General features: G+C 48.8%; 1 protein-coding gene and 1 long non-coding RNA gene across 5 annotated transcripts in view; one reads left to right on the top strand and one right to left on the bottom strand.

The window, feature by feature from the left end:
* The window catches only part of NPAS2 (neuronal PAS domain protein 2), a 178,757-nt gene that overhangs the window by 13,946 nt on the left and 140,358 nt on the right, over positions 1-24,453 (bottom strand). For all 4 annotated transcript variants that reach the window (XM_030827857.1, XM_030827858.1, XM_003274854.3 and 1 more), the window contains exons 8-16: positions 19,652-19,770; positions 18,884-18,966; positions 18,058-18,164; positions 15,416-15,563; positions 12,784-12,868; positions 8,891-9,032; positions 8,263-8,372; positions 6,021-6,110; positions 1,508-1,654 (exon numbers count right to left, since the gene is read on the bottom strand). In XM_030827857.1, coding sequence (XP_030683717.1) covers positions 1,508-1,654; positions 6,021-6,110; positions 8,263-8,372; positions 8,891-9,032; positions 12,784-12,868; positions 15,416-15,563; positions 18,058-18,164; positions 18,884-18,966; positions 19,652-19,770 — 1,031 coding nt within the window. The remainder of the gene's footprint in view (positions 1-1,507; positions 1,655-6,020; positions 6,111-8,262; positions 8,373-8,890; positions 9,033-12,783; positions 12,869-15,415; positions 15,564-18,057; positions 18,165-18,883; positions 18,967-19,651; positions 19,771-24,453) is intronic.
* Positions 6,661-11,193, top strand: LOC105740824. The gene is made up of 3 exons (XR_001116915.2): positions 6,661-7,098; positions 8,418-8,546; positions 10,986-11,193. It is a non-coding gene; the product is annotated as an uncharacterized LOC105740824 (long non-coding RNA).

Here is a 24,453-nt window from a genome sequence, read left to right on the forward strand (position 1 = left end):
GGCTCGATTTCCCCCTTCCTGTTAGTGTAAAAATTCCATTAAAGTAATTGGAGTCAGGCAAGCGTTGGGCTCCCAGTCAGGCCCTGGATCAGTGAGAAAAATATTCCAGCTGGGAAGGCGTAAGTAAAAACCCACTTTTTACCTATTCTGGTAAAAGGTGGAATGGCAGCTCGGTGACTCCATTTCTTTTCACGAGAAGGCCGAGCCTTTTCCTGGTCAATTTAAGGGTGCGCTGAGGAGGTGGGGAGAGCAGCAGGGCTCTGGCATGGCCCAGGCTGCCTGAGTGAAGCCTGCTCAAGGCACACAGCCGTGTCTTGAGGGGAGCAGGCAGGGAGGTGGCCTGTCCAGGGCGGGGCTCTTCTCCTTAAGGTGAGCAGCCACCTCTGAGACGCCTGTGCAGGGGCAGGAAGGGGAGGGACAGTGAACATCTAGAAAGCCCCCAGGAGTGCCCCAGGGCCAGGCGGAGCTGCTGGGACCTCAGCGAGGCAAGATGGCCAAACGAGCATCTCCCTAAGCCCCCAGACACCTGCACCACTGTGTATTAATCTCAGCGTGCACTGGCTCACAGCGCTGTGCCCCGACAGAACCCGCCTGTCGCCTGCCGTAGGTGTGGCTGTACTTCAGAAGCTGTGTGGCCAGGGGAGGGTCTGGGTAGATGGTGATGGGGGAAGCAACAGGGACAGTGCTCCGGCAGAGATGTCATTTCTGCTTCTTTCTGTCCCTTCTAAGGGTCTCCAAATGCTTAGTGCTCCCAGGGCAGATGCCAAGGTTAGCTAGAGTTACATTTACAATCAAAGGCTGGGTCAGAATCAGGCACTTCTGAAGATACACAGTCGTGGACTAATATAAGTAAAACATTATATATTATTAAAAGAGATCCAATATGTAAAGGTTTTCCTCCAAAACAAAACAAGACCTCTCCAAACAATTCTAATATCTGGGGGTCACAGTGAGAGCCTCTGCAGCTGGGCCTTGCAGAGCCTCCCTGCTGGCACACCACAAATGGGGTGCCACCCAGCTCCCTCTGCAGTCTCCAGTAGGCTGTGATATGGATATCATCATTTCCCATATCTCCCTGGATGCCTGCGTTGGATGAGAAACAGCAGAGCTGCTTCCATCTCCTCCTGATGGCAGCCTGGGCTGGGAGCTAGGAAAGCAAAGTTATAGAGGCGCAGGGAGGTACTACCCAGGACCGAGGCAGGCATCCATGCAGAGCAATCCAACGCCAAGTGCACAAGTGCAAATGCAGGTGGAGGCAGCGAGCAGATGTGCCTGCCAGAGTGAGGGGCGAGGGAAGAGGACATCAGGGGTGTGGCCTGGAGGCAGAGATGAGGACTGGGATTTGTTCCTTGTCCTTTGCGGAGACTGCAATATGCTTTCATAAGCAAATTGGGCTTGGCAGGGCAGTGCACAGGGCTTGGGAGGAAGTCCTGGCTGCCCGGAAATGGTGGCAGGACCCCTCCCCACACAGCAGCAGGGACAGAGGTCAGCCCGGGAAGGGGATCACCTGGACGTTGGAGTCCTGGACCAGGCAGAGCTGCTCCTGGATCTTGTGGAGCTCTTCCTGTTGCCACCGGATATTGGCCTGCAGAATCCGCGTCCGCTGCTCTAGCTGGTCTTTGATGGTCTGGAACATGCTGAACTGTGCCGAAAACTTCAAGGTGGGGCCGAAAAACATAACCAGATGAAAGAGTTATTTCAGCCTTGCAGGCAGATCTTGCTGCTGCTCGGTGTGTACACTTCATTTCCGTCCCTTAGCCGTCTTTCCCAGCATCCCTAAGGAGTCCGCGGCTGGGTCCTGGGCAGTGAACAGGGGCTGCAGATGAGGTCTGGGCATCCCGGGGGCCCCTGTGCCAGTCTTTCTCAGGCTAGCTATGACAGCAGGCCCGCCTGAATCTGCAGACCTGACTTACTGCCCTGCAGTCTGGGAGGGCCACAGAATTAGGACAGGATTTTGTAAGCAATGTTCACAAACTGATATTCCAAATTTAGAGAGATGAACAAACGGTTCTGGAGATGAATGTCAAAAGCAGGGCATCAGAGTCCCTTTTCCCCCTCATTTAGGGCATAGCAGTTTGTATGTGACAGCTTCACAGGCATTTTTGGGTCTGGTCATTATCCTAAATCTGATCCTGCTCTCTCCAAAACAGCCTGGGATCATCAAGGACTTATCATTCCCCTCACCCTCCCCTCTCCAGCCTTACTTGCTATTATGCACATCTCGGAAATCTGTACAAAAAAAGAACAAAACAATCACCCGGTCTTTGCCCCGGGGGCCCCCTCTCCAGTGTGACTGACCTCGGGGTAAAGACAGGGTGATTGTTTTGGGTCTCCCCTTCCTTTGGACCCTTAATCCTTTCTGGGGAAGGAGGTTGGCCTTAGGAAACTTGCAGGTAGTCTCTGCCTCCTGTCCTGTCTCCCTCAACATAGGCTCCTCCGCTTCCAGGAAACACTGTTTGGGAGGGATGGCAGGAGGGGCCTGTAGCCCCTGCTCTGGGCTCTTTGAGGCTATGACTCCCATATCTTGAGGCAAATGAGTTTGCTAGATTCATTCTGTTTTTCTCTTTCTCCCTTTTTACCATTACTTAACCTCCGCTCCCTCAATCTCTAGCCCAACAATCTCCCTAGTCTGTTTCCTGCCCGCTGTCTTTTGCAAATGCCCCAGGGCCTCTCTCTTTTCCTCTGCCCTTTGACCTCCCAGACACAGGGAACCAAGGAGAGCAGGAGAGTTAAGAAACAGGATGAAATAACTGAAAGCATAGCTTCTGAGGCAGCAAAATAATAATAAAAAGAACCAGTAAGAATAAGAACAGCAGGTGCTGACAAGTGCAGAGACCCTCAGGTGCCAGCTGCTGCCCCAGGCAAGTAGAGGTACACATGTTGTGCTTCTTCACAATGAGCCCATGCCACCCTAAGAGGCTGCACCTTGCTGGAAGTCACACAGCGAGATGGTGGCAGCACCAACATGTAAATCCCAAGTCTTAGGAGCTGAGCGAGGCCAAGAAGTTTTGCCCACAAGACACTCCCACCTTGACCAGAGTGGCTTTGACCTCAGACTTCCTTTAAAAGGAAGGTTCTGTTGCTACCCATGCATTTAAAAATACCTGCGCGGGGCCGGGGGTGGTGACTCACACCTGTAATCCCAGCACTTTGAGAGGCCGAGGTGGGTGGATCACCTGAGGTCAGGAGTTTGAGACCAGCCTCGCCAACATGGCGAAACCCCATCTCCACTAAAAAATACAAAAATGAGCCAGGCGTGGTGGTGGGCACCTGTAAGCCCAGCTACTCGGGAGGCTGAGGCAGAAGAATTGCTTGAACCCGGGAGGCAGAGGTTGCAGTGAGCCGAGACTGCACCACTGCACTCCAGCCTGGGCAACAGAGTGAGACTCCGTCTCAAAAAATATATACATAAACAAAAATAACAAAAATTAAAAAAAAATACCTGCACTATCCCAGACTCACAAAAATGCCAGTCAGGTTGTGACTAATCAGACCACTCTGTGAGGATTTTGAAAGAGAATTAAACCGAGAAAGCAAACGAGCTATTGCAAGTATTTAACGAAACACAAAAGCTTCTCTGGCAGGTTCTACAAAGTTGGGAAACTGAGGGTTGCCCCTTCCTCCTGCAGTGGAGGCGGCTCATGGGTGCCGAGTTGGCTTGGAAAGGGAGCGGCGACGGGCTGGGTTAGGAGGTGGTAGCTGCCTCTCACGTTATTCTGATGTTTTCAAGGCCTCCCAGACACCCCATCATTAGGCCCTCCTTACCTTCTTGATGGTGATGTTTTTGATAAAGAGATCTACTCTAATTTAAAGACATTTTAGAACCGCAGTATGAAGAAAGAGGCTTTTTGGAAAACCACCAGTTACCCAGATAACCGCTCCTCAGATTTTGGATTTCATTTTTCCCGCCTTTCCCTGAAGGGTGAGGGGAGTGAGAGAAAAATCCCAGAATCTCATTGTTTCATATGAAGTGGGTATGGGAAGAACTGTGTGACTTTATGCAGGGATGTCTTAAAGAATATAGTTACTGGTTGGGTGTGGTGGCTGACGCCTGTAATCCCAGCACTTTGGGAGGCTGAGGTGGGCGGATCACCTGAGGTCAGGAATTCAAGACCAGCCTGGCCAACATGGTGAAACCCCGTCTCTACAAAAAATACAAAATTAGCTGGGTGTAGTGGTGCATTTCTGTAATCCCAGCTACTTGGGAGGCTGAGGCAGAAGAATCACCCAGGAGGTGGAGGTTGCAGTAAGCCAAGATGCTGCCATTGCACTCCAGCCTGGGCAAAAAGAGTGAAACTCTGTCTCAAAAAAAAGAATATAATTATTAAATATAGTACATATGACAGACTAAGAAGTTCAATAAATGAAAAATCAGAATCCCAAAAGAGACTGTATCACACCGTTGTGTCTTATAAATACAGACATTCTTTATAATGCAAGACCCAGAAGTTAAAGACATTTTCATTTTATGCCCCTTTGGATTAAAAGGTTACTAATTTCATACCAAATAGGCCTTGGAAATTTAAAGAGAAAAACAGTATTCAGGTTTTTTTTTTTTTCTTTTGGCCTAATGAGGGTGAATATAGGCAGTTTTAATGAGTAGATTCCAGAAGGGTAGCTTTTACACCACTCTTCAAGCCTGACTCTGGCAAGCAGCACGCGTTAGCATGTGTCTTACTCCAGAAATGCATGAGAGACCCCCACTAAGAGGGCATATGTTCCGAAATAATTTTCATCAGTGGTGACAGATGTGTGCCAAGACAGAGAGGGCACCCTGAGAAGGGTGTGCCCAGGGGCACCTGCTGCTGAACCGCCATCTGAGACGCAGCTGTGCTTGTGGCCATGGTATGGGCAGAGCTGAGTCTCCTGTGAGGGAACTGAAGTCAGAGCTCAGGCCTGGGCAGGGTTTGTCACTCCCCGTGTTCGTAACTCCCTGCTGAAGCACATCCCTGCTGTCCCCCTGCCGCACCATCTGGCAACCTCCTACCCACCTTTCCGGGGCCAACTCAAGCGTCACCTCCTCCAGGAAGCCACGTCAGACTTCCCTGGGCAGAATATTTCCTTCGTGGTTCTATAAAAATGCATGCCCTGCCACGGCGGCGTCTCTGTTTACATGCCTGTCTCTCCCTTTAGTTCTGAGAACTAAAAGCAAGGGCTGACTTACATCTTTACATCCCTAACACCTCGCTCACTGACTGACCCAAATAGTAACTCACCGAATGTTGTTGAAACAAGGATGGAATTACTCAGCAAAGCCGTAATCTTTTTCTTTTCTTTCTTTCTTTCTTCTTTTTTTTAAACAAATGTGATATTTATAGTGCTGGACTCACGGCTTTTAGATCCTTTCAGTCTTTCTACGACATGAAGCCCAATTCAGACCTTTTCTAAAATACCATGGCCAATTTGGAGTCGTAAAGAACAAGAGGAAGGTGGAAAAGTGGCAAAGAGGTGAATAGAGACTGTTAAAAGAATTAAAGAAACAGACCCTGGACTTTTGCAGCAACTTAGATGGAGCTGGAGGTCATTATTCTAAGTGAAGCAACTCAGAAATGGAAAACCAAATATCGTATGTTTTCACTTCTAAGTGGGAGCTAAACTATGAGGTCACAAAGGCATAAGAATGAAATGATGGACTTTGGGACTGGTGGGGCAAGGGTGGGAGGGGTGTGAGGCATAAAGGACTACATATTGGGTACAGTATACACTGCTAGGGTGACAGGTACACAAAATCTCAGAAATCACCCCTAAAGAACTTATCCGTATAACCAAACACCACCTGTTCCCCCAAAACGATTGAAATTTAAAAAAAGAAAAACCCAGACACTGGAAAAAAGAACTTGGAGACGAGAGGGTGGGTGTGGGGGGAACCTCATGGCTCGACACAGGCCACACGCACATTGGGAGGGACATTCCCCCACGTCAGGGCCTTGGTTGGGACCTACGTGTACAAGATCATCAGCGCAGCACACTGCGTGTTTCTGGCTTGAGAGGGGCTGCCCCTTCCTGGGTCCCAGACTCACCTGTGCCATGGGAGCGGGTGTGCTCTGCAGAATGGTCTGAGGCAGGAGCTGCTGTGTGAGGTCGCAGGACGATGGGGAAGGCAGAGGGGCCTGTGGGAGAGAAAGGGGCTTTGTTACCACTGCTTCTGCCATTCCAGGGGACAGGGATGTGGTCTCTTGGTCCAGTGGGTTCTCTACGTTCCGCAATGGGGTGAACAGCTGCAAGTCAAGAATTCTAGAAAGTATAGGTGTCTGTTCCCTGGCTGCACTGCTTCCTACGCAGGGCACACGGGCAGAGCCCCCGCACAACTGGTGCAGGCTTCCGCCCCACCACAGTGTGCCCTGCTAGGCTGCTGCTACCTGCCCAAGCCTGGTAGCTCATCTTCACTTCCCTTCCCTTGCCTGTTGTCCTGGACTCCGCCCTGGGTAGATTTGGTTGCTCTCCTCCCAAACGGATTAATTCTTAGCGGTGTCATCAAGCAGGACGACGTGCATGGACTGCTACCACGAGCTGGCTTGTGCGTCCGTATCTTTTCTGCTCAGCGCTAATGCAGATGGACAGACACGCCATGCATGTTTGTCCATGAACTTAACCAGGCAGTGAGGACTGGGGCTGTTTCACCAGCCTCTGCCCAGAACCTTCTGAGAGACTCCTGGGAAGTGAGCTGAGTCACATCTGTGTTCCCTGATCACTCGGGTGGGTGGGGGAGACAATGTATAGTAACAAGAAATGAAACACTCTGCTTCACGGGCTAGTGGTTTTTTTTTTTTTTTTTAAAGAACAGTGAAAGGACTCGTCTGAAGTTATTCCGACACAGCCCCTAGTTGCTAGGGCCTATATAAAAAAGCAGCTCAAATGGAAAGTGTCACCCAGGACAGCATTGGGAGGAAATGACAGCAGGAGACCTTGTTTCAGTGAGAAGTCCCAGGCACAGGGCTGATCCAGAAGCTGGTCTGGGTTCTGTTTCCCTGCACAGCTGGGAGGAGACGGAAGCACTCTGGGCCTCCATTGTTGGCAAAGTGAGTCACACTGGACAGGAGAGTCTGGAAGAATGGCAGGCACAGCTTGCAAGCGCATCTGGAGGTGGCTGGAGAGCAAGTAAGTGGTCTTTGCCACGTTCTACTTGAAAATAAAACGCATCGCCCAAGCTTCTCAAGTAGGGTGTGCACCGCCTTTATGGAGACAGCAAGCAGGAAGGTGGCACGTTCACTCCATCTCCAAAATGACAGTGAAGTGTGGGTGGGAGGGGTTTGGCAACTATCTGGAGGTGGCCCCTAAAACTTCTGGGTACTTCTCCCATCTAGAAGTGGAGGTCTATATCCCTCTCGATGGGTGAGTTCGGGGCTGCTTTGACCAAGAGGTGTGGCAGTGGTGACACTATGTGACTTCCGTGGCTAGGTCACAGAGGGCTGCATGGCTCCTGCCTGCGTCTCCAGGTGTCTCCTCTTGGAACCTGGAGTCCACCACCATGCCAGGAGAAGCCTAAGGCTTGAGAGGCCCGTGCAAGTCAATGATGGATGGCCTCAGCTGAGCTCAGCCCTCAGCCACCCAGCCCGGGTGCTGGACATTCATGTGCAGACACCATCTGGCAGGTGGGTTCTGTAGCCTAGGCCCATGAGACCCCCGACACCAAGGAGCAGAGAAATGCCATCCCTATGATGCCCTTTCTGAATTCCTGACCCAGACTCCATGAACTTGATACACGTGGTTGCTTTAGGCCACTAAGTTAGGTGTAGTTTGCTACCTGGCAATAGATGACCAGAGTGGTGCATGCCAGTGACTTTACACATAGTCACTGTGCTTTCTCAGGGCCATGCATCCCCTGATGTTCTGGAAGGATCTGGCACATGTTGGGGACGCTACCTGATACGTGCAGAGGTACATTTTTGTTGACACTGAGCTGCTCAAATATTTTCACCAGCATGAAAGGGGATTCAAAACAGAAGAATCCTAATTGTGTAGCCCCAGGGGCTCTGGGGGTCTGAGGGCATGACCCCGGGTTTGCAGTTTTGCCTTTAATCCTTAAAATTCACTTGGATTTTGTATTCTATGGATATGCATCCATGTTAATTTTGTCATGCAAATGTTTAAAATTAGTTGCCAATTAAATTACTTAACTTCCCACCCCCATCTGCCACCCTACACTCTCAATCCCTAAGTAAAACGGATTCTCTGGGTAGACGCAGCACATCGCCTGTGGCTCTGCAGCCCCTACCACATTGTAGCGTACCCCCGTGGAGAAGTTTGGGGTCACCCACTTACCGGCATGGTGGCTGCTTGGCTGAGCCCAGGGACAGGTAACTCTTGGGGCAGGGTGGCTGATCTTGGCAAAGCCGGAGTGCTGGCCTCTGCCATCAGCTTGGTGGGAGTGGCTGTAAGAAAGCAACGAATGACCTTCTTAACTTACGTGTACTTAGCACGTACTCATCCGAAGAGGGGACCCATGACCGTGGTGTGCATAGCACAAGAGCTCAGTTGGGATCTCTGATAAAGGAAGTCCACCATGCAGGGTTGAGCTGAACCACAGAAGCCCAGCCTGGGAGCAGGTAGGAGACACCACAAACACTCCCTAAACTTCATTTTGGCTGCTTGGTCCAATGAGCTGCCTGATCAGACGCCTCCCCAGAATTACTAAAAGCAGTCAAGGGATCAGATCTGTGCGCAACCCACTCAATGTCTTTCCTTGGCACTGAATGGATACCAGAGCGTGGAGAGGTGATCAGGAGGCGGGAAGTCTAGGAAAGGAAAGGAGGAGTATAAACTGCACAGCAACCTCTGTCGGAGGCACAGACTGCCCTGATTCCACTTGGGCCCGGGACTCTCCGTGGGGCTGTCCCTCTGGTCTGATGGGGTCCCCCATCCCACTCCCCATCCATGGACTCGCACTCACAGGTGGGTTCTGACATGGCTGTGTGCGAAGATTTGTGGGAACTTCTTGAGGATGCTGATGGCGAATGACTGGTATTAAGGCCCGATGCACCCACGTCGAGTGCGTTAAAGTGCTGCCGAGGTTCCAGGCTTGAGCCCTTGTCCTGAAACACACACATCAAACAGTCCTCATGTCAGCATCAAAAGGAAAGAATCAGTGGGCGTGACTTTAGTTCTAAATACGGCGACAACCTCAGAAGCTGCTGAGACAAATACCATAGTTGTTTGGGGACGATTCCAAAGACGCTTGAGTAGAGTATACACATACATGTAACCCAAAGCCTCAGAGAGGCTTGCAGCCAAAAAGCAGTGTTTATTACCCTTTCTTGCCTTTTGTTTTTATTGTTTACATTTTCATAACTGGCTTTGCATTTTATTTTTTCCTCAACATTGTCACCTCGCCACCCAGCATCTTGACTTTCCAAGAAGAGGGAAAGACGTTCTAGAAATAAGGTTGCTGCTGGCAGTGGACTGTAAACTCATCCACTGGGACAGGTGCCTTTGGACCTTCCTGGGTCCTTCCCACGCTTTCTCCTGTTACTCATTCTCTGCAGCCTCAGTGTCCCCTGGAGTGGAGAACCGGTGAGGGCAAGGGGTCTCCTGTCTTTTGACCTCTCGCTCCTGACTGACCCTGGCTCCCAGGATGTCTCTGCCTCAAATACAGTGTGATGAGAAAGCAGCTGTGACAATCTGACTCTGAGGGATCGTTTTTCCATCCTCTGTGGCTTAGCTGTTATAGGCACATGAAAACGGGTTGGGTTGGGGCTGGATGCGGTGGCTCATGCCTGTAATCCCAGCTCTTTGGGAGGCTGAGGCAGGCGGATCATTTGAGGTCAGGAGTTCGAGATCAGCCTGGCCAACATGGTGAAACACCGTCTTTACTAAAAATACAAAAATTAGCTGGACATGGTGGCAGGTGCCTGTAATCCCAGCTACTTGGGAGGCTGAGGCAGGAGAATGGCTTTGAACCTCAGAGGTGGAGGTTGCAGTGAGCTGAGATCATGCCACTGCATTCCAGCCTGGACAACATAGTGAGACTCTAAAAAAAAATAATAAAAAAACAAAGGTTGGGATAATTTTTAAGCTAAAGAAGAAAACAAAACAGTGATTACCCTCCTGAGCCGCATTCCTACCTAGTGTTAGAAGAATGGAAACTGCCAGCATCTCTGGGCTACGTCAATGGGCTGGTCTGTGTCCCATGGCCTTGGGTATGAAATCCCATGGGTGCGTCTGCGTGGCTGTTTTGTCTTTTGTGTCACAGCTGCAGTGGGGGTGGATACTGTACGTGTACAGTAGGGATGAAGTGACTGACATGTGACCTACGGGCCTTTGTGCAAAACAGAAATACCAGATGTGGCTGGATGTGCTGAGGTAAATGGCAATTTGGGGACCTTGCTGCTTGGTTACAGTTTCCCTTTGACCAGGCTCCTTAGAGCGGGGTCCCTGGACCACGGCTGTTTGTGAATTATGTGTTCCTAGTCAGCAGAGAAGTTGGTCCAGGAAGTGAGAATAAGCACAGAGGAACCTTGATGCCTATTTGACATCTCTGCACGTCACATCCACACACGGGAATCTGCATTTTACAAATGCACTGGACAGTGACAGACAGCGAAGCTACAGAAACCAAACTGGTTCAACACCACGGATAGTTTGGGAGCTTTTACTTTAAAGGAATTTCTTAACCCAGTGCCCAAGATTGTGTTTGTGTTTTTTTTTTTTTTTTTTTGAGACGGAGTCTCGCTCTGTCGCCCAGGCCGGAGTGCAGTGGTGCAATCTCGGCTCACTGCAACCTCTGCCTCCTGGGTTCAAGTGATTCTCCTGCCTCAGCCTTCTGAGTAGCTGGGATTACAGGTGTGCACCACCATGCCCGGTTAATTTTTGTATTTTTAGTGGAGACGGGGTTTCTCCATGTTGGTCAGGCTGGGCTCGAACTCCTGACCTTATGATCTGCCCGCCTCAGCCTCCCAAAGTGCTGGGATTACAGGCATGAGCCACCGCGCCCAGCGATTGTGTATTTATACATATATGTATTTTGATGAGAAGACATTCTTTCGCAGGGCTCCAGGACTCCCCAAGGATCAGAAACCTCAATGATAAATTTCCGACTGGAAGATACACACTACACCTGTTCTTCAGCGATGATGTATGGTGTGTCTAACATCTGCGTATTAGCAGCTGAATTCCCCTCTATGACATGATACATAATGTACGATGTGACAGAACTGGGTAATAAACACTTCTATAAACAATGTCAGCTGTGTCCTATCAGCGCGCTGGTGATGAATCGCCATGGAACACATCACCACACGGCACAGCAGCCGGGGAGGCTCTGCCAAGGCACCCACTGCTCTCTGATCTTGAAAGGTGATTTCTCCTTCTTCCCGACTTGGCCCTTCAGGGGTGAGAGATGCTTCTGTTGGACCACAGACAGCCTGAAAGGCTGGACCATTGCTGTGGCACCAGCCTCTGGCCCAAGGCTCTGGATTTGCAGTCACTGGGCACCCTGGAAGTTGAGCTTCACCAGTTCTAAGAGGTACTCCCCTCTCCAGCACTCACATTTGAACACTTCTGAAATTAAGACGTGTCCTTCCACTGATGAAAAGAAACTCTTGTTTCAGAGATTGGTTGGCAGCAATTTTTCTCTTATGGGAGAAAAAAATCATGTGGAGGCCAGGCACGGTGGCTCACGCCTGTAATCCCAGCACTTTGAGAAGCTGAGGCGGGAGGATCACTTGAGGTCAGGAGTTCGAGACCAGCCTGGCCAACATGGTGAAATCCTGTCTCTATGAAAGACACAAAAATTAGCCAGACGTGGTGGCAGGCACCTGTAATCCCAGCTACTTGGGAGACTAAGGCAGGAGAATTGCTTGATCCTGGGAGGTGGAGGTTGCAGTGAGCCGAGATCGAGATTGTACTACTGCACTCCAGTTGCGGCAACAAAGCGAGACTTTGTCTCAAAAAAAAAAAAAAAAATTCATGTGGCTCTTCCAGTTGACAGCTTCCTTAACTTTGATGAAATACAACACTCCCTTCCTTTCTTGCTTTTTTTTCTTTTTCTCTCAACATTTGTGTCTTCTTTAAGAATGGACTCTGAGGAACAGGGCTCTGGTCTACTTGCAGATGGTCCCCAAGGTTCCCAGGAGCTGTGTGATAAACCAGAAGCAGGGACAAGTAGACGTCTGGCTAGGCAGAGGGGAACAGAGGGCTCAGTCTGTGGAAGGAAGGACGGAAGGGGCTCTATGGAGGGAACGCCTTTCTACAGCAGGGCTCCCTGACCCAGAGCTGGCTCCAGCATGATGTTCACCAAGACCCCTGGACACAGAAATAGAAAGCACAGGTGACAGGGAGAGTGGTGTGTGAGGGCAGTCTCCCCGTAGGGTGCCTGGGTCCTGGAGGCAGTGCCACGGCCCTCAAGCAAAGGAAGACCAGGGACTCCGGAATTCCTCCACAACCCAGCCGGGGAGGGAGGAACTCCCCCGTGTCTTCTCTGTGGAGGAAATGCCAAGTGGACTCACTGGAGTCATGCCTGCAAGGCTGGAAAGTTGCCGAGCCATGCTTTCAGTCCAGGGGCTGTGTCTAGCCCAGCTCTGCAGGCTCTTTTTTTTTCTTTTTCTTTTTCTTTTTTTTTTTCGAGATAGAGTCTTACTCTGTCATCCAGGCTGGAGTATGGTGGCACAATCATAGCTCACCACAGCCTCAATGTGACGGCCTCAAGGGATCCTCCCACCTTGGCCTCCTGAATATCTTGGATGTATCCTTCCATTGATGAAAAGAAACCCTTGTTTCAGAGACTGGTTGGCTGCATTTTCTTCCTAGCCAACCTTTGCCATATCCGTCTGGCGGGGATGGGCATACCTTTAGTGCTGAGGAGTGGAGGGCCTCGGATGGCGGGTCTTCCAGAGCCAGCTCCTGCCTCCTTTCCACCCGGACATCTGCGTAACTGCACAGGAAATTAAGAGACCACAGTGGAGATGGGGCATTCCAGGAAGGGATGACACCACCTAAACAGACAGCAAGGTACATCGAGGTTCTCTACGTAATCCCTGCCCCCCACAACAGTCAACACAGAGGACCCTAGCCTGTGACTTGGAAGGAATGAGCGTCGTTCTCTGCCTTAAATTCTACCTGAGTAACTTACAATATTACATTCAAAATCTTTTTATTTCCAGGATGTCTTTATTCCCCTCTCGTTTACTATTCTTTTTACTTCCCTGAAATCTCCAATTGTAATTGTCTTTAAAAAACACATTTTCGTCTATGGGATAAGCTTCTGCCTTTAAATAATTAGAAGCCTTTCTTAAAACCTGCTCAGTCTGGACCGTGCATATGGAAGAGTGACACAAAACTTTTTTAGTAGTTACATTTCTCAGAAAGTTTCCTCTCAAACAAACCCGGACTAGCCAAATCCAGACCGGAGATGAGCCCACAGGCCCACTTTTCAGGTGTGGGTAAATCAACTCAACACAGGGACACCCAACTGACCCCGCAGTGCCTTTGCCCCGGGTGTGGAGACCCTGGGGCAAGAGGCCTTGGAAAGCAACGTGGCTCCTGGGCCTCCGGAATGCCTGCCATCTGATTCATTCACTCTGTTCTCTTCCTCCTTTCTCTGAGAGTTTCTTCCAAGGATTTGAGAGGTGGAGGATGGAGAAGAGCTGGTAGAGGGCACAGCCTGAAGAGCGAGGGGTCAGTGCTGCCCAGCCTTCCCTGAGGGTAGGGGCCCTTGGGCAGAGCACCAGGCTGGGTGGCAACAGGCGGCTGCCACGGAGTTAGAGACCACTGCTGCTGCACGCCCAATGGCGGGCTGGGAATCCAAGATCAAGTCCCTGAGCAAAGGCATGAGGTGTGGTCAAGTAGGATCAGGGTCATTGGCTGCTGAAAACTAGTGTTTCTCCCCTCTTCTGCATGTTAAGGAAGAATGCCTGATTTGGTGACCTGATACATGTATGGTGTGTATGTGTAGTGTCTGTCTGTCTGTCTACATCTGTCTGTTACATATATATAGTCATGTGCTTATGGGACATATTGGTGGTTCCCTAAGATTGGAACGCTGTATTTTTACCGTACCTTTTCTGTGTTCAGATACGTTTAGATGCACACTTACACCTGTGCTATCACTACCTGTAGTGTTCAGTGCAATAGCATGCTGTACAGGTGTGTAGCCTAGGAACAATACACTATACGGTATAGCCAAGGTGTATGGTAGGCCACACCATCTAGGTGTGTCCAGTACACTCTATGATGTTTGCATGATGACAACATCACCTAATGACACATTTCTCAAAACATATCCATTATCAAGCAGCAAGTGGCTGTATATAAGAAATGCATATGAAATTTAAAGTAGGTTTTTCTAATTTTATGGAATACTATGCAGCCATAAAAAAGAATAAGTTCATGTCCTTTGCAGGAACATAGATGAAGCTGGAAGCCATCATCCTCAGCAAACTAACACAGGAACAGAAAACCAAACACCACATGTTCTCACTCATAAATGGGAGTTGAACAATGAGAACACATGGACACAGGGAGGGGAACATCACACACCAGGGCCTGTCAGGGGTGGTGGTAGGGGACAAGTGGAGGGAGAGCATTAGGACAAATACCTAATGCATGTGGGGCTTAAAACCTAAATGATGGGTTGATAGGTGCATGGCACCATGCACCATGGCACATGTATACCTATGTAACAAACCTGCACATTCTGTACATGAATCCCAGAACTTAAAGTTTAAAAAAAAAAAAAAGAAAGGCATGCTGTCCTTCCAACTTTTCTTTCTTTGCCCTTCTCCAAGGCTCTTCTGTAGGCCAGCTTAAAACTAATTTACGTTCTTAAAATTTCTGTAGTCAGGGAGAAGACCATTTTCCCCTTCATCCTTGGGAGCAGTGACCCCACAAAGGCGGTGTCTATGAAACCCTGGCCACGCCGCGTCTCTCTGAAGTCCTGCTCACCCGCCCTGGGTGGAGGGCTCTCTGAGGCCAGCAGGGACCTCCCGGGGAACCCACGCCCACTGGCAGCCAGGCTGTTTTCCCAACACTGCCTCAGTTGCCAGCAGGGGTTTTTAAAGCATTAAAAATAAAGGGGAATATGTGTTTGAGTTATTTAGAGGTAAAATTTAAATTTTCTACTCAAAGCAGGAACAAGGGAAGGCTGTGGGTTGGATAGAGATGGGAAAATATGTAAGTAGGTCAGTGAAGCAGTCACTTACTAAGTAATATCCTGGCAGCCTGCGAGAGTCCATGAGGCGTTCAAAAGGGCCTGACTGAGAGCTTGAAAGGAGTCTCAGCCCTGGGAGGGCAGAGCCAGTGGTGCCTGGAAGCGAGCTGAGCTCTGGGAATTGTGCTGTTAACGGCAGGGGATGGCCTGGGCTTGATCCTCGAAATGGGGAACACCCGAGTGACTGCTGATCTGACTTGGCCATCAGGGGCCACCCTGTACCCCTCCCAGGTGTGACAAGGATGCAGCCGCACCCCTGCCCGTGCACGGTACCTGACCACCGAGTGTGTGCACACGATGAACTCGGGCTTGGAGTTCCACTGATGGTAGGTGATGTAGTAGTGAGTCTGCAGCCAAATCCACTGCTGACCTTTGGTCAGAAACCGGTAGCAACACGACTTCCCTTTGCCAAACTGCATCACTGTGAGTAGAAAATGGATTCTGCGTATAACAAATGTTAATATGAAAATGATCTTTTCCCCAAGAGTTATTGTAAAGATAAGCTTTCAAAAAAAAGACAATACCAAACATGGCTTGTTTCCCCGGTTGCCCTGTATTTTAAGTGACTATCAGGATCATGGTACACTGTCATGAATTCTTAAACAGTCTAAGAGTGATCCATATACTTTCCCAAATGCTCAGAAGCTTAAAGAGATCCTCAGATAAGGGCAGATGCAGACGGATTTTCAAACTGCAGGTTTAATGAAACAGAGGCCCAGGTTTGCCTGGTGCTCAACTTCCCACTGCAGGCAGAGCTGTCTTTGGAGCTGCAGGAGCCCAGGAGAGAGCATCCAGAATTGGCCCAAAAACAGACCTGCCAGCCAGCAACCTCTGACGGATTCTGTGGCTGTCAGTCAGCAGTTCATGCTCAGTTGACACAGTTCTCAAGTAAAGAGTCGAGGACAGATGTCTCCACCCCAGGGTTCCCCCTTCCCCAGAGCTGCTTGGAGCCCCCCCATAGTGATGTCTGCTGGTGGCTTCTCTAGGGGTGTCCAGAGCAGAATGGATGCTGATGGTGTATCAAGCCTGGGCAGGGCAGAAGGATGGGCTACGGATCCAAGGAAGAACAACGATTTGGGTTTTATTGCCATAGTGCCTGGAATTTAGCGCCTCTTTAGGTAAACGGTTAAGAGAAATCTCAACTAGGAAACTAACACTACAAAAGGACACTGATGGCCGGGCACAGGGGCTCACGCCTGTAATCCCAGCACTTTGGGAGGCCGAGGCAGGTGGATCATGAGGTCAGGAGATCGAGACCATCCTGGCTAACACGGTGAAACCCCGTCTCCACTAAAAATACAAAAAATTAGCTGGGCTTGGTGGCGGGCGTCTGTTGTCCCAGCTACTCATGAGGCTGAGGCAGGAGACTGGTGTGAACCCGGGAGGTGCAGCTTGCAGTGAGCCGAGACTGGACGACAGAGACTGTCTCAAAAAAAACAGGACACTGACTTGGAGAATGTGATTATCTGAAGAGGAGAAAAGCCCAGCAGATTGAGGGTGTGGGCTCCACAGGGCAAGGACGTCTTGCCCAAGCCATGGAGAAGCCTTTCAAATGCTGAATGTAATTCTTCACTTGGGGATCTTGTTAAAATAGACACCCTGATTGAGTAGGCCTGATTCTACAAGTGTAGCAAACTTCCCGTGACGCCTATGCAGCATGCTCCTAGACCACGCTTTGAGGAGCAATGAGTTACAGTTTTAATGATTGGCTTTAAATTCTAACAGCCGATCCAGATGGAACTCAAGCCTATTCTTCCTTCCCTCTCCACAGAAGAGAAAGCTCTAGCCAGGCACAGTGGCTCATGCCTGTAATCCAGGCATTTTGGGAGGCCGAGGTGAGCAGATCACTTGAAGTCAGGAGTTTGAGACCATCCTGGCCAACATGGTGAAACCCTGTCTCTACTAAAAATACAAAAAATTAGCTGGGCGTGGTGGCACACGCCTGTAATCCCAACTACTCTAGAGGCTGAGGTGGTAGAATTGCTTGAACCCAGAAGGCGAAGCTTGCAGTGAGCCGAGATTGCGCCACTGCACTCCAGCCTGGGTGACAGAGCGAGAATCTGTCTCAAAAAAAAAAAAAAAAAAAAGTTCTAATGGGTACTACAGGTGAGGCATCTTTTAAAGCACAATGTTAGTGATCAATTCATGCATCAGGATCAATAGGTCAGTGTTCCTGTTTAAAGTTAAGAGTTGGCACTGAAAATACAGCTGTAAGTGGTTAATTCTTGAAGCTACTTGCTAAGTGAGAACTTGGACAAGCTTGTAATTCTCACTCCCTCACATCATAAGTCCCAATCCCCATACATTTGCTAATGTGTTCCCCTCGTCTGTGGCAAAGAGCCTTCCCTGAACCCCAGCTGTGAGGGTCTTCTTGAGTCCCCCAGTATGCTGTGTACATCCCCTTCAATGCGCCGACCACATCCCACAAAGTCACCCATTTCTGGCTTTCCCAGAAGACCTGCCCTGCGGGACAGCAAGTAGGTACTGATCATCCCCATATGCCGGCCTACTCGGTATCTGGCCTATGGTTAGTGACCAATACATATCTGCTGATGAAAGAACAGTTATGAGAATTCAGTATTTTATCTCTGAAATGTATTGCATAACTTAAAAAAAAATCCCTGCATCACCTTAGTTTCTTAATTAGGTTTAAACAGGGTGCCTGTCTGGATGACAGTGGGAAGGTGCTAGGGTTTGGGGCCAAGTGAATTCCGGTGAATTCCAGTGACATGGGGGTAGATGCAGATAAGGGGCCTCCACCATGCCCCCAGATCATCTCAGAGAAAACCAAGTTCCTCACCTTAAAAAGAAACCAGGTAATGAGCAGAGGCTTCTGGGGTCCTAGAGCCCTGCTGCTGGGCCCCAGTGGAGTGAACGCAAGGGCCCCCATGCCTGGGCTGGGCAGTGGTACTCACGGTGCTGGTGGCACCTGGCCAGGAGCTCCAGGTCATCAATGTGGTAGTAGTCATAGCCCGAGGTTCCCAGCACTTCAAAAGGCAGGTATCCTATGATTGGAGGGGCTCTGCACAAGGACAAGGAGGACTTGTCATCAGGGAGGAGACACACTGCAGGGCTCACCCTGGTGGCCATGCCTTTCCATAATGATCAACATGGAGGCCTCATTTCTCAAGAACAAGGGGAGAAAAATAACTTTGCAATGGTCAAAACCAGAGAGGCTGTGTTTTCCAAAGGGCTCAACTTTTTTTTTTTGGCATATAGATACTCCTTTCCCTTGGCATAACTTGGCCCAAATAACAATAAGCTTTATCACTACTGGGTAATTAAAAACAGCTACAGATTGGATCAGCCCAACACCAAAGTGTAATATAAAATTAAAGGGTGGGGAGGGGAGATTTGGAGTTCTTCAACTGCAAATAATGTTACAAAAGAAAAAGTAAAGATTGGGCTAAAGGATCAAAGGATGTTGGAAAAAAAAGAGATGAGAGATTTCTCTCACACTTGCTGCTGTCTTACTGGGAGCCGGGAAGGGCCCCAAGTGAGGATCATCCCAAAGATGGCCCAGGGCTGAGGCATCAGACCCAAACACAGAACATATTCACGATGGGGCAGATGCAGTTGGAGGGAAACCACCCACCCTTGGCAGGGACGACTTTTCCTAGCGCCAGAGAGTCCTTCTCCTTCAATGGACCAGGGCCGACTCTTCTCTCCCAAGGAGAGCCTGGCTCACGCAAACAAGACTTGAGAAGGGCCCAACCCAAATATGTTTTTCTTTTCTCAAACCTGTGATCCAGAAATAAAAATTTCCATTCCAAGCTATGCCTTGAAGTGAATTCCTCTAAAGGTTCGTCAACTATGCACATTTCCTGTATTGGAAGCAGAAAAAAAAAAAAAAGTTGCTTGGGTGCCAGATGCTCACCCTAGGTTTGTTCAAGAGGAACGCATGGTGGGTAACAGAAGTTAAAATCGTTTCGAGCAAGTCTCCAAGTCGTGTTGGACTGAAACTCATCATCTGTAGCTAATTTCGGTATTAGCTGATACTAAATTTATTTCACAAGCTGGGGAAAAATACCTAGGAGCCAGAATGTCACACCAACCCTTCCCATTATCGAGAAGTGGCAAACATGTGGAAAACGGCTTTTCATCGGAATCTGAATTACTCATTTAACTCAACATTCATGCCATCGATGTTGAAGCAATCACAGATGAGAGAAGGCAGACAAACCCCCAGCGCTCTGACACTCGGTTCTCACCCAGGCCTGCCCTGCATGGTATTAATGCCGGTGTGAAAGGTGGGAAGATTTACAGTTATCAAACAGCACTTCTGCAGGCTGAACAGCAAGCGATGCTGCCTTCAAACAGAACCACTTGCAGGAAACGGGGCAGGGTAAAGGGCGTGTGTGCAGGCGCAGAAGCCAGACACTTCGATTTTCAAAGCCAGTGACAACTTCACTGCAATTTACTCCCTCCCAAAAGACCATTAATTACATAGAACAAAATGTGAGTCAATCATAACAGCTCCGCACAATGAACTGCCTCTCAAGTACTTGCCTTTAAGAATTGTGGTGTTGCCAGACGAACGGTGGCAATGAAGCAAACCTCCTTTCCTAGTGGCACCCGGCAAGGTCTTGAAAGGGTGTTGTCAAAACCGTTACAGGAGGGGCTAGGCACTGGGGGGTTGGGAAGAAGAGGACACATAGGTTAGCCCTGTCTGGTGACAGCAGCCAATCCCTAGCTGGCACTTAACTGTAAGCCAAGCGCTGCCCCCGGGATTTATGTAGAGTATATTAACTCATTTCATTCTTGCAACAACTGGATGAGGTAGGTCATACTATTATTCCCATTGCAAAATGAGGAAACTGAGGCACAGAGGGAAGTAACTTGTGCAAGGCCAAAAAGCTGGCTAGAGCTGGGATTTGAGCCCATGCTGGTCACCAGCATTCAGCACTCCCTCTCACTTCCACTAGCCCTGTGGCTTATAATGCTGGGAAAAAGAGTCTACAAAATGAGAAGACAGGCCGGGCACAGTGGCTCATGCCTGTAATCCCAGCACTTTGGAAGGCCAAGGCGGGAAGATCACTTGAGGCCAGAAGTTCAAGACCACCACGGCCAACACGGCGAAACCCCATCGCTACTAAAAAAACAAACAAACAAAAAAACCCACAAATTAGCTGGGCATGGTGGTGTGTGCCTGTAATCCCAACTACTTGCGAGGCTGAGAATCACTTGAACCTGGGAGGCGGAGGTTGCAGTGAGCCAAGATCGCACCACTGCACTCCAGCCTGGGTGACAGAGTAAGACTCTGTCTCCAAACAAAACAAAACAAAAAAACAAAATGAGAAGACAGCCTCATTCTGCAGTAACGGTTTGAATACTCCCGCCAGTGTTTTAAGGTGAATTCTATAATCAGTGTTCCTGATACCGATGGTCCCAGGGAAAGTAGGGGTGTCTCCGCATCATTGAAACCCCCTTCCCCGCCCCTGTCTTGGCTGGCGCACCTGGGGTTCAAGGGCCTCTATCCTGAAACTCCCCCTTGGGAGACCAGGATGATACAGGGGTTGGGTCTGGGCCACTGAGGAGACGGGGCTCAGGATTTAGGGTCATCCCCAGAGGAACACAACACCTACGACAAAACTTGCCAGTTCCCTAGCGTGGCCCAGCTGACAAAATCCGCTCTCGCGCATCTTCTTATGTCTTCTCACACATCTGGGAGGGCATTACTGTCCTAGGCCTGGAATGGTTCTATAATTAACCACGGTCACTCAGAAATAACAGCAGGGATGCTATCAAGTTTTTGGGCTCTAGGCCCAGGGTTCTAACAGGGCAGAGGGGGTACTGTCCTAGGCCCACAGTCATGGGCCCACATCATGACGCCGTCTCACACCTCCAGTAGCCTCGGCAGAGTCTTCTCTGTGTAACTCGGTCCCTGCCTCCAGGGCAACTGTGGAGAACCGACTGACCTTCTGGGCTAGAGAAAAAGTTAGCTACTTTTTTAGATGGAGTTTTCTAGGCGGGATAAAGAACCCTGTTAAACAGGAGAAAAGCCAATTTATTACGTATGTGGAATTCTCAAAGTCGGCCACGTGTGGGGTTCCCTTGGGACCCTGGGCCCTAAACAGATCAGCTAATTCACAAACTCTGGGGTGAGGCCCAGGCACTGGCCTTCTCAAAGGCTCTGCAGGTTCACCAGTGTGCAGCCAGGCTGAGGATCCCAGGGCTGATAATCTGTGCTGCGTTTTTCACAATTATATCTTGCACATTCTGAACTGAAATATCATGATGTTCTCCAAGTTAACAAGGAACATATCAAGCATCAGAAAGCTAAATCATTATAAAATGAAATCTGCAAGATTTTCTTTGGATTTTAGCTTTCCAATCATTTTTTAAAATATATATATATTTACAGGTTTCTAAAAGATTCTATAATGTGGTCTTCTCTCCACTAACATGAATAAATTCATTTTACCAAGCAAATTCTCTGAATTCATTCATATAAATACTGATGTTTCCAAACATGAATATAAAGTGGGCAAAATAAAAAACAGTGGTCTCTGGAGAGCTTACATCTGTCACAAGTTGGCTTAGGCTATTGCGAATGAATTTGTAAGATGAGCCAAGAAACTTATCAAAGGGAAGGAAAACAATTCCACATAAGGGATGGGTCTACAGATGTGAACCTCTGCATAATTAAAGAGACATTTAAAAACTTCCCAGATGTGAAATATTCTCTCTGCTTGAATCTAAGAGATATTACCCAGCCAGATAATGACTAATAAAATTCTGACTCTTTCAGAATACAAAGACCTTCCAAACAAGCTTCTAAGGGCCTCCCAGGAATTTAAGAGAAGGCCTCCCTCTTAATCTATCGCTAAACGATGCAACTTCTTTGAACGATCCTCTCAGCTGTTACATTCCTGTGCTGTCAGAAATGCCTTCCCCTGATTCACTGTGAGGAGGAGAAGGGGACAGAAAAAGATTGTGAAGTGGGAGGCCCTGCTTGCTTCTTCAAGGGCAGCAGTGACCTGGACCACGGACGTTAGGTGGATGTTTTGCAGAGCTTACTGTTGGCCTGGCTGCCCCCAGTGCAGTTTTATCTGCTCTTTTATAGCATCTAAGTCTTTAAAGATAAAAATGCACCCCCCAAAAGGAAGTTTCATTATTGCTTGTAGCCTGCATTTGATGAGCTAGATATTTTACACATGTCCAGAACGGAGCAACGTCTCTCTTCAATATGCCTTTCCCACCAAAAGACTTAAAAAAACTGAGGGGCATGATCAAGGGTGACAATAAATCAAGGATGAATGTTTTAATAGAGGCCAAGGAGAAAACCTTGGGGAAAACTAAGGCAAAGAAGATACTTTGAACATTTTGCCAGTTGCATTTGAAATAACTTTTCCCCGCAGCACGAGTCTTCTTGCGTATTCTAGAGGCAACACAGGCGCAAACTGCTCCCTGGGACTTCATAGTCATATTTAGCACTTAGAATAACTTCTCTGGCACTTTATATCCCAAGGTAGTTTAAAGATATTAATTAAGTATTCAATTAGTGTTTCAATTTAAGTAATAGAATATATCTAATTACAACTGGCTCCCTGAGACTCTCACAAGGATTAACCACTAACTGCAGGACCAGCCCTGTTTTCTCAAATCTCTGACCACTCACAATATAGAGAAAAGCAACTCATTCTTGCTACATTTTCCCCCTAGGGTCATCTTACTCAAAACTGACCTTACTCTTGCTGAAAGCTAAATATATAGCCTTCCCCATGGCAGGAACTGGGGCTCATTCTCTGTCTCCACCTCTGAGCAGGTGTCCTGCACACAGCAAGTGCTCAACATGTGTTTATCAGATGACTCTCCCATGAGATGGCCTGGCTCACCTCCAAACCCTAGCTTAAGGTCCAGTTCAGGAAGACACCATCTCATCCTTGCCAGCAACTAGCACACAGGCCTTGGGACCCTAAGGTAGCTTCCCCTCTGCAGTGTGACCCACCTTGGTGCTGCTGGTGGCCCGTCCACTCTGCCAGCTGTGGGAGGTGCCCGTAGCACATGGCCTGGGTTCCACTGGCAGGCAGGTGAGCTCACTGCCTGACTGATACATTAACACTGGTCAACAGGAGGCCTGGTCAGGGAAACTGCTGCAGATCAGCACACGGCAATCACCACTCTGTGATGGAAAACAGAGCGGGTGCGTGGCGTGGGCTTCTGCTTGTGGAGACGCAGGGCTAGCTTGCTTTTTGAGACAGAGTCTTGCTCTGTGCCCCAGGCATGTGCCACCATGCCAGGCTAATTTTTGTATTTTTAGTAGAGATGGGGTTTCACCATGTTGGCCAGGCTGGTCTCAAACTCCTGACCTCAGGTGATCCACCTGCCTCAGCCTCCCAAAGTGCTGAGATTACAGGCATGAGCCACCGCGCCTGGCCTCGTGCTTTCTTGATGGTCTTCCTATTAAAACAGTCCATAGGTTATCACGTCCTGAAACTTTCATTACACTCTCTAACTTCAGAGACCCTGAAAAAGTTTTGTCTTGGGCTGGTATTCTTGGGATTCCAAAACCAGGAGAGTCCCAGGGACTCAGAATGAATCATGTCTGCCTCATTTGGAAGCACCTAAGGTTGGCTTCCAAGTCTGTCTGATGACAAAGGTGAGCTCCCAAATCAGCCATGATGAGGAGAAAAAGATGACTATGAGGGCAGGAAGATCTCAGGTGGTACAGAACTTTTTTCAAAAGGGCTCAGGAAGGAGCAAGGAAGATGCAGAAATGGTAATAGCATTAGTTAACAGCAAAAGAATACAAAGAGCTGGAGAAAGATATGTGGCTCTGTTCCACTGAGTTACCAGCTCAGTCATCAGAACAATTAAGTATTCTCATCAGAGATGACCTGCTTATGATAAATTAGTTGCAATGGCTGGAGGAAAACATACTAATAGTCCACAAGGAAGTGACAAATAGCTTTCTCAGCACTTCTCGAAACAAATGAAAAACAAGGCTGACACGTGTCTGGGAAGATATGAAACTATCAGTGATGAGGTTTCACTCCAGGAAGAATAAAGTTGTTAAGTCCCAATTGTGATAAACATTCAAAACTTTCAGGCTATGGCTTTAGAATGTTGAGGGGAAAATAACTTTCTGCACATTCATGAGAAATCATCTCCCACTAATTAAGTGCTATTTTCAGACTCTTATTTTTCTCTCTTCACAATGTGCTTGACCCAATGTGTTCTGAATAGCCAGGTGGCTGGGTTCCTAGGAGAGCAGCGTGATAATCCTGCCCACTTCTTGGCAGGGGCACTGCCTACCTTACCCAGGGCATATTTGATCCTTTCCTTTCTGTTTCCTTTCTTTCAGCTCT

The sequence above is a fragment of the Nomascus leucogenys genome, chromosome 14 (assembly GCF_006542625.1).
Source record: "Nomascus leucogenys isolate Asia chromosome 14, Asia_NLE_v1, whole genome shotgun sequence".
Lineage (NCBI taxonomy): Eukaryota > Metazoa > Chordata > Mammalia > Primates > Hylobatidae > Nomascus > Nomascus leucogenys.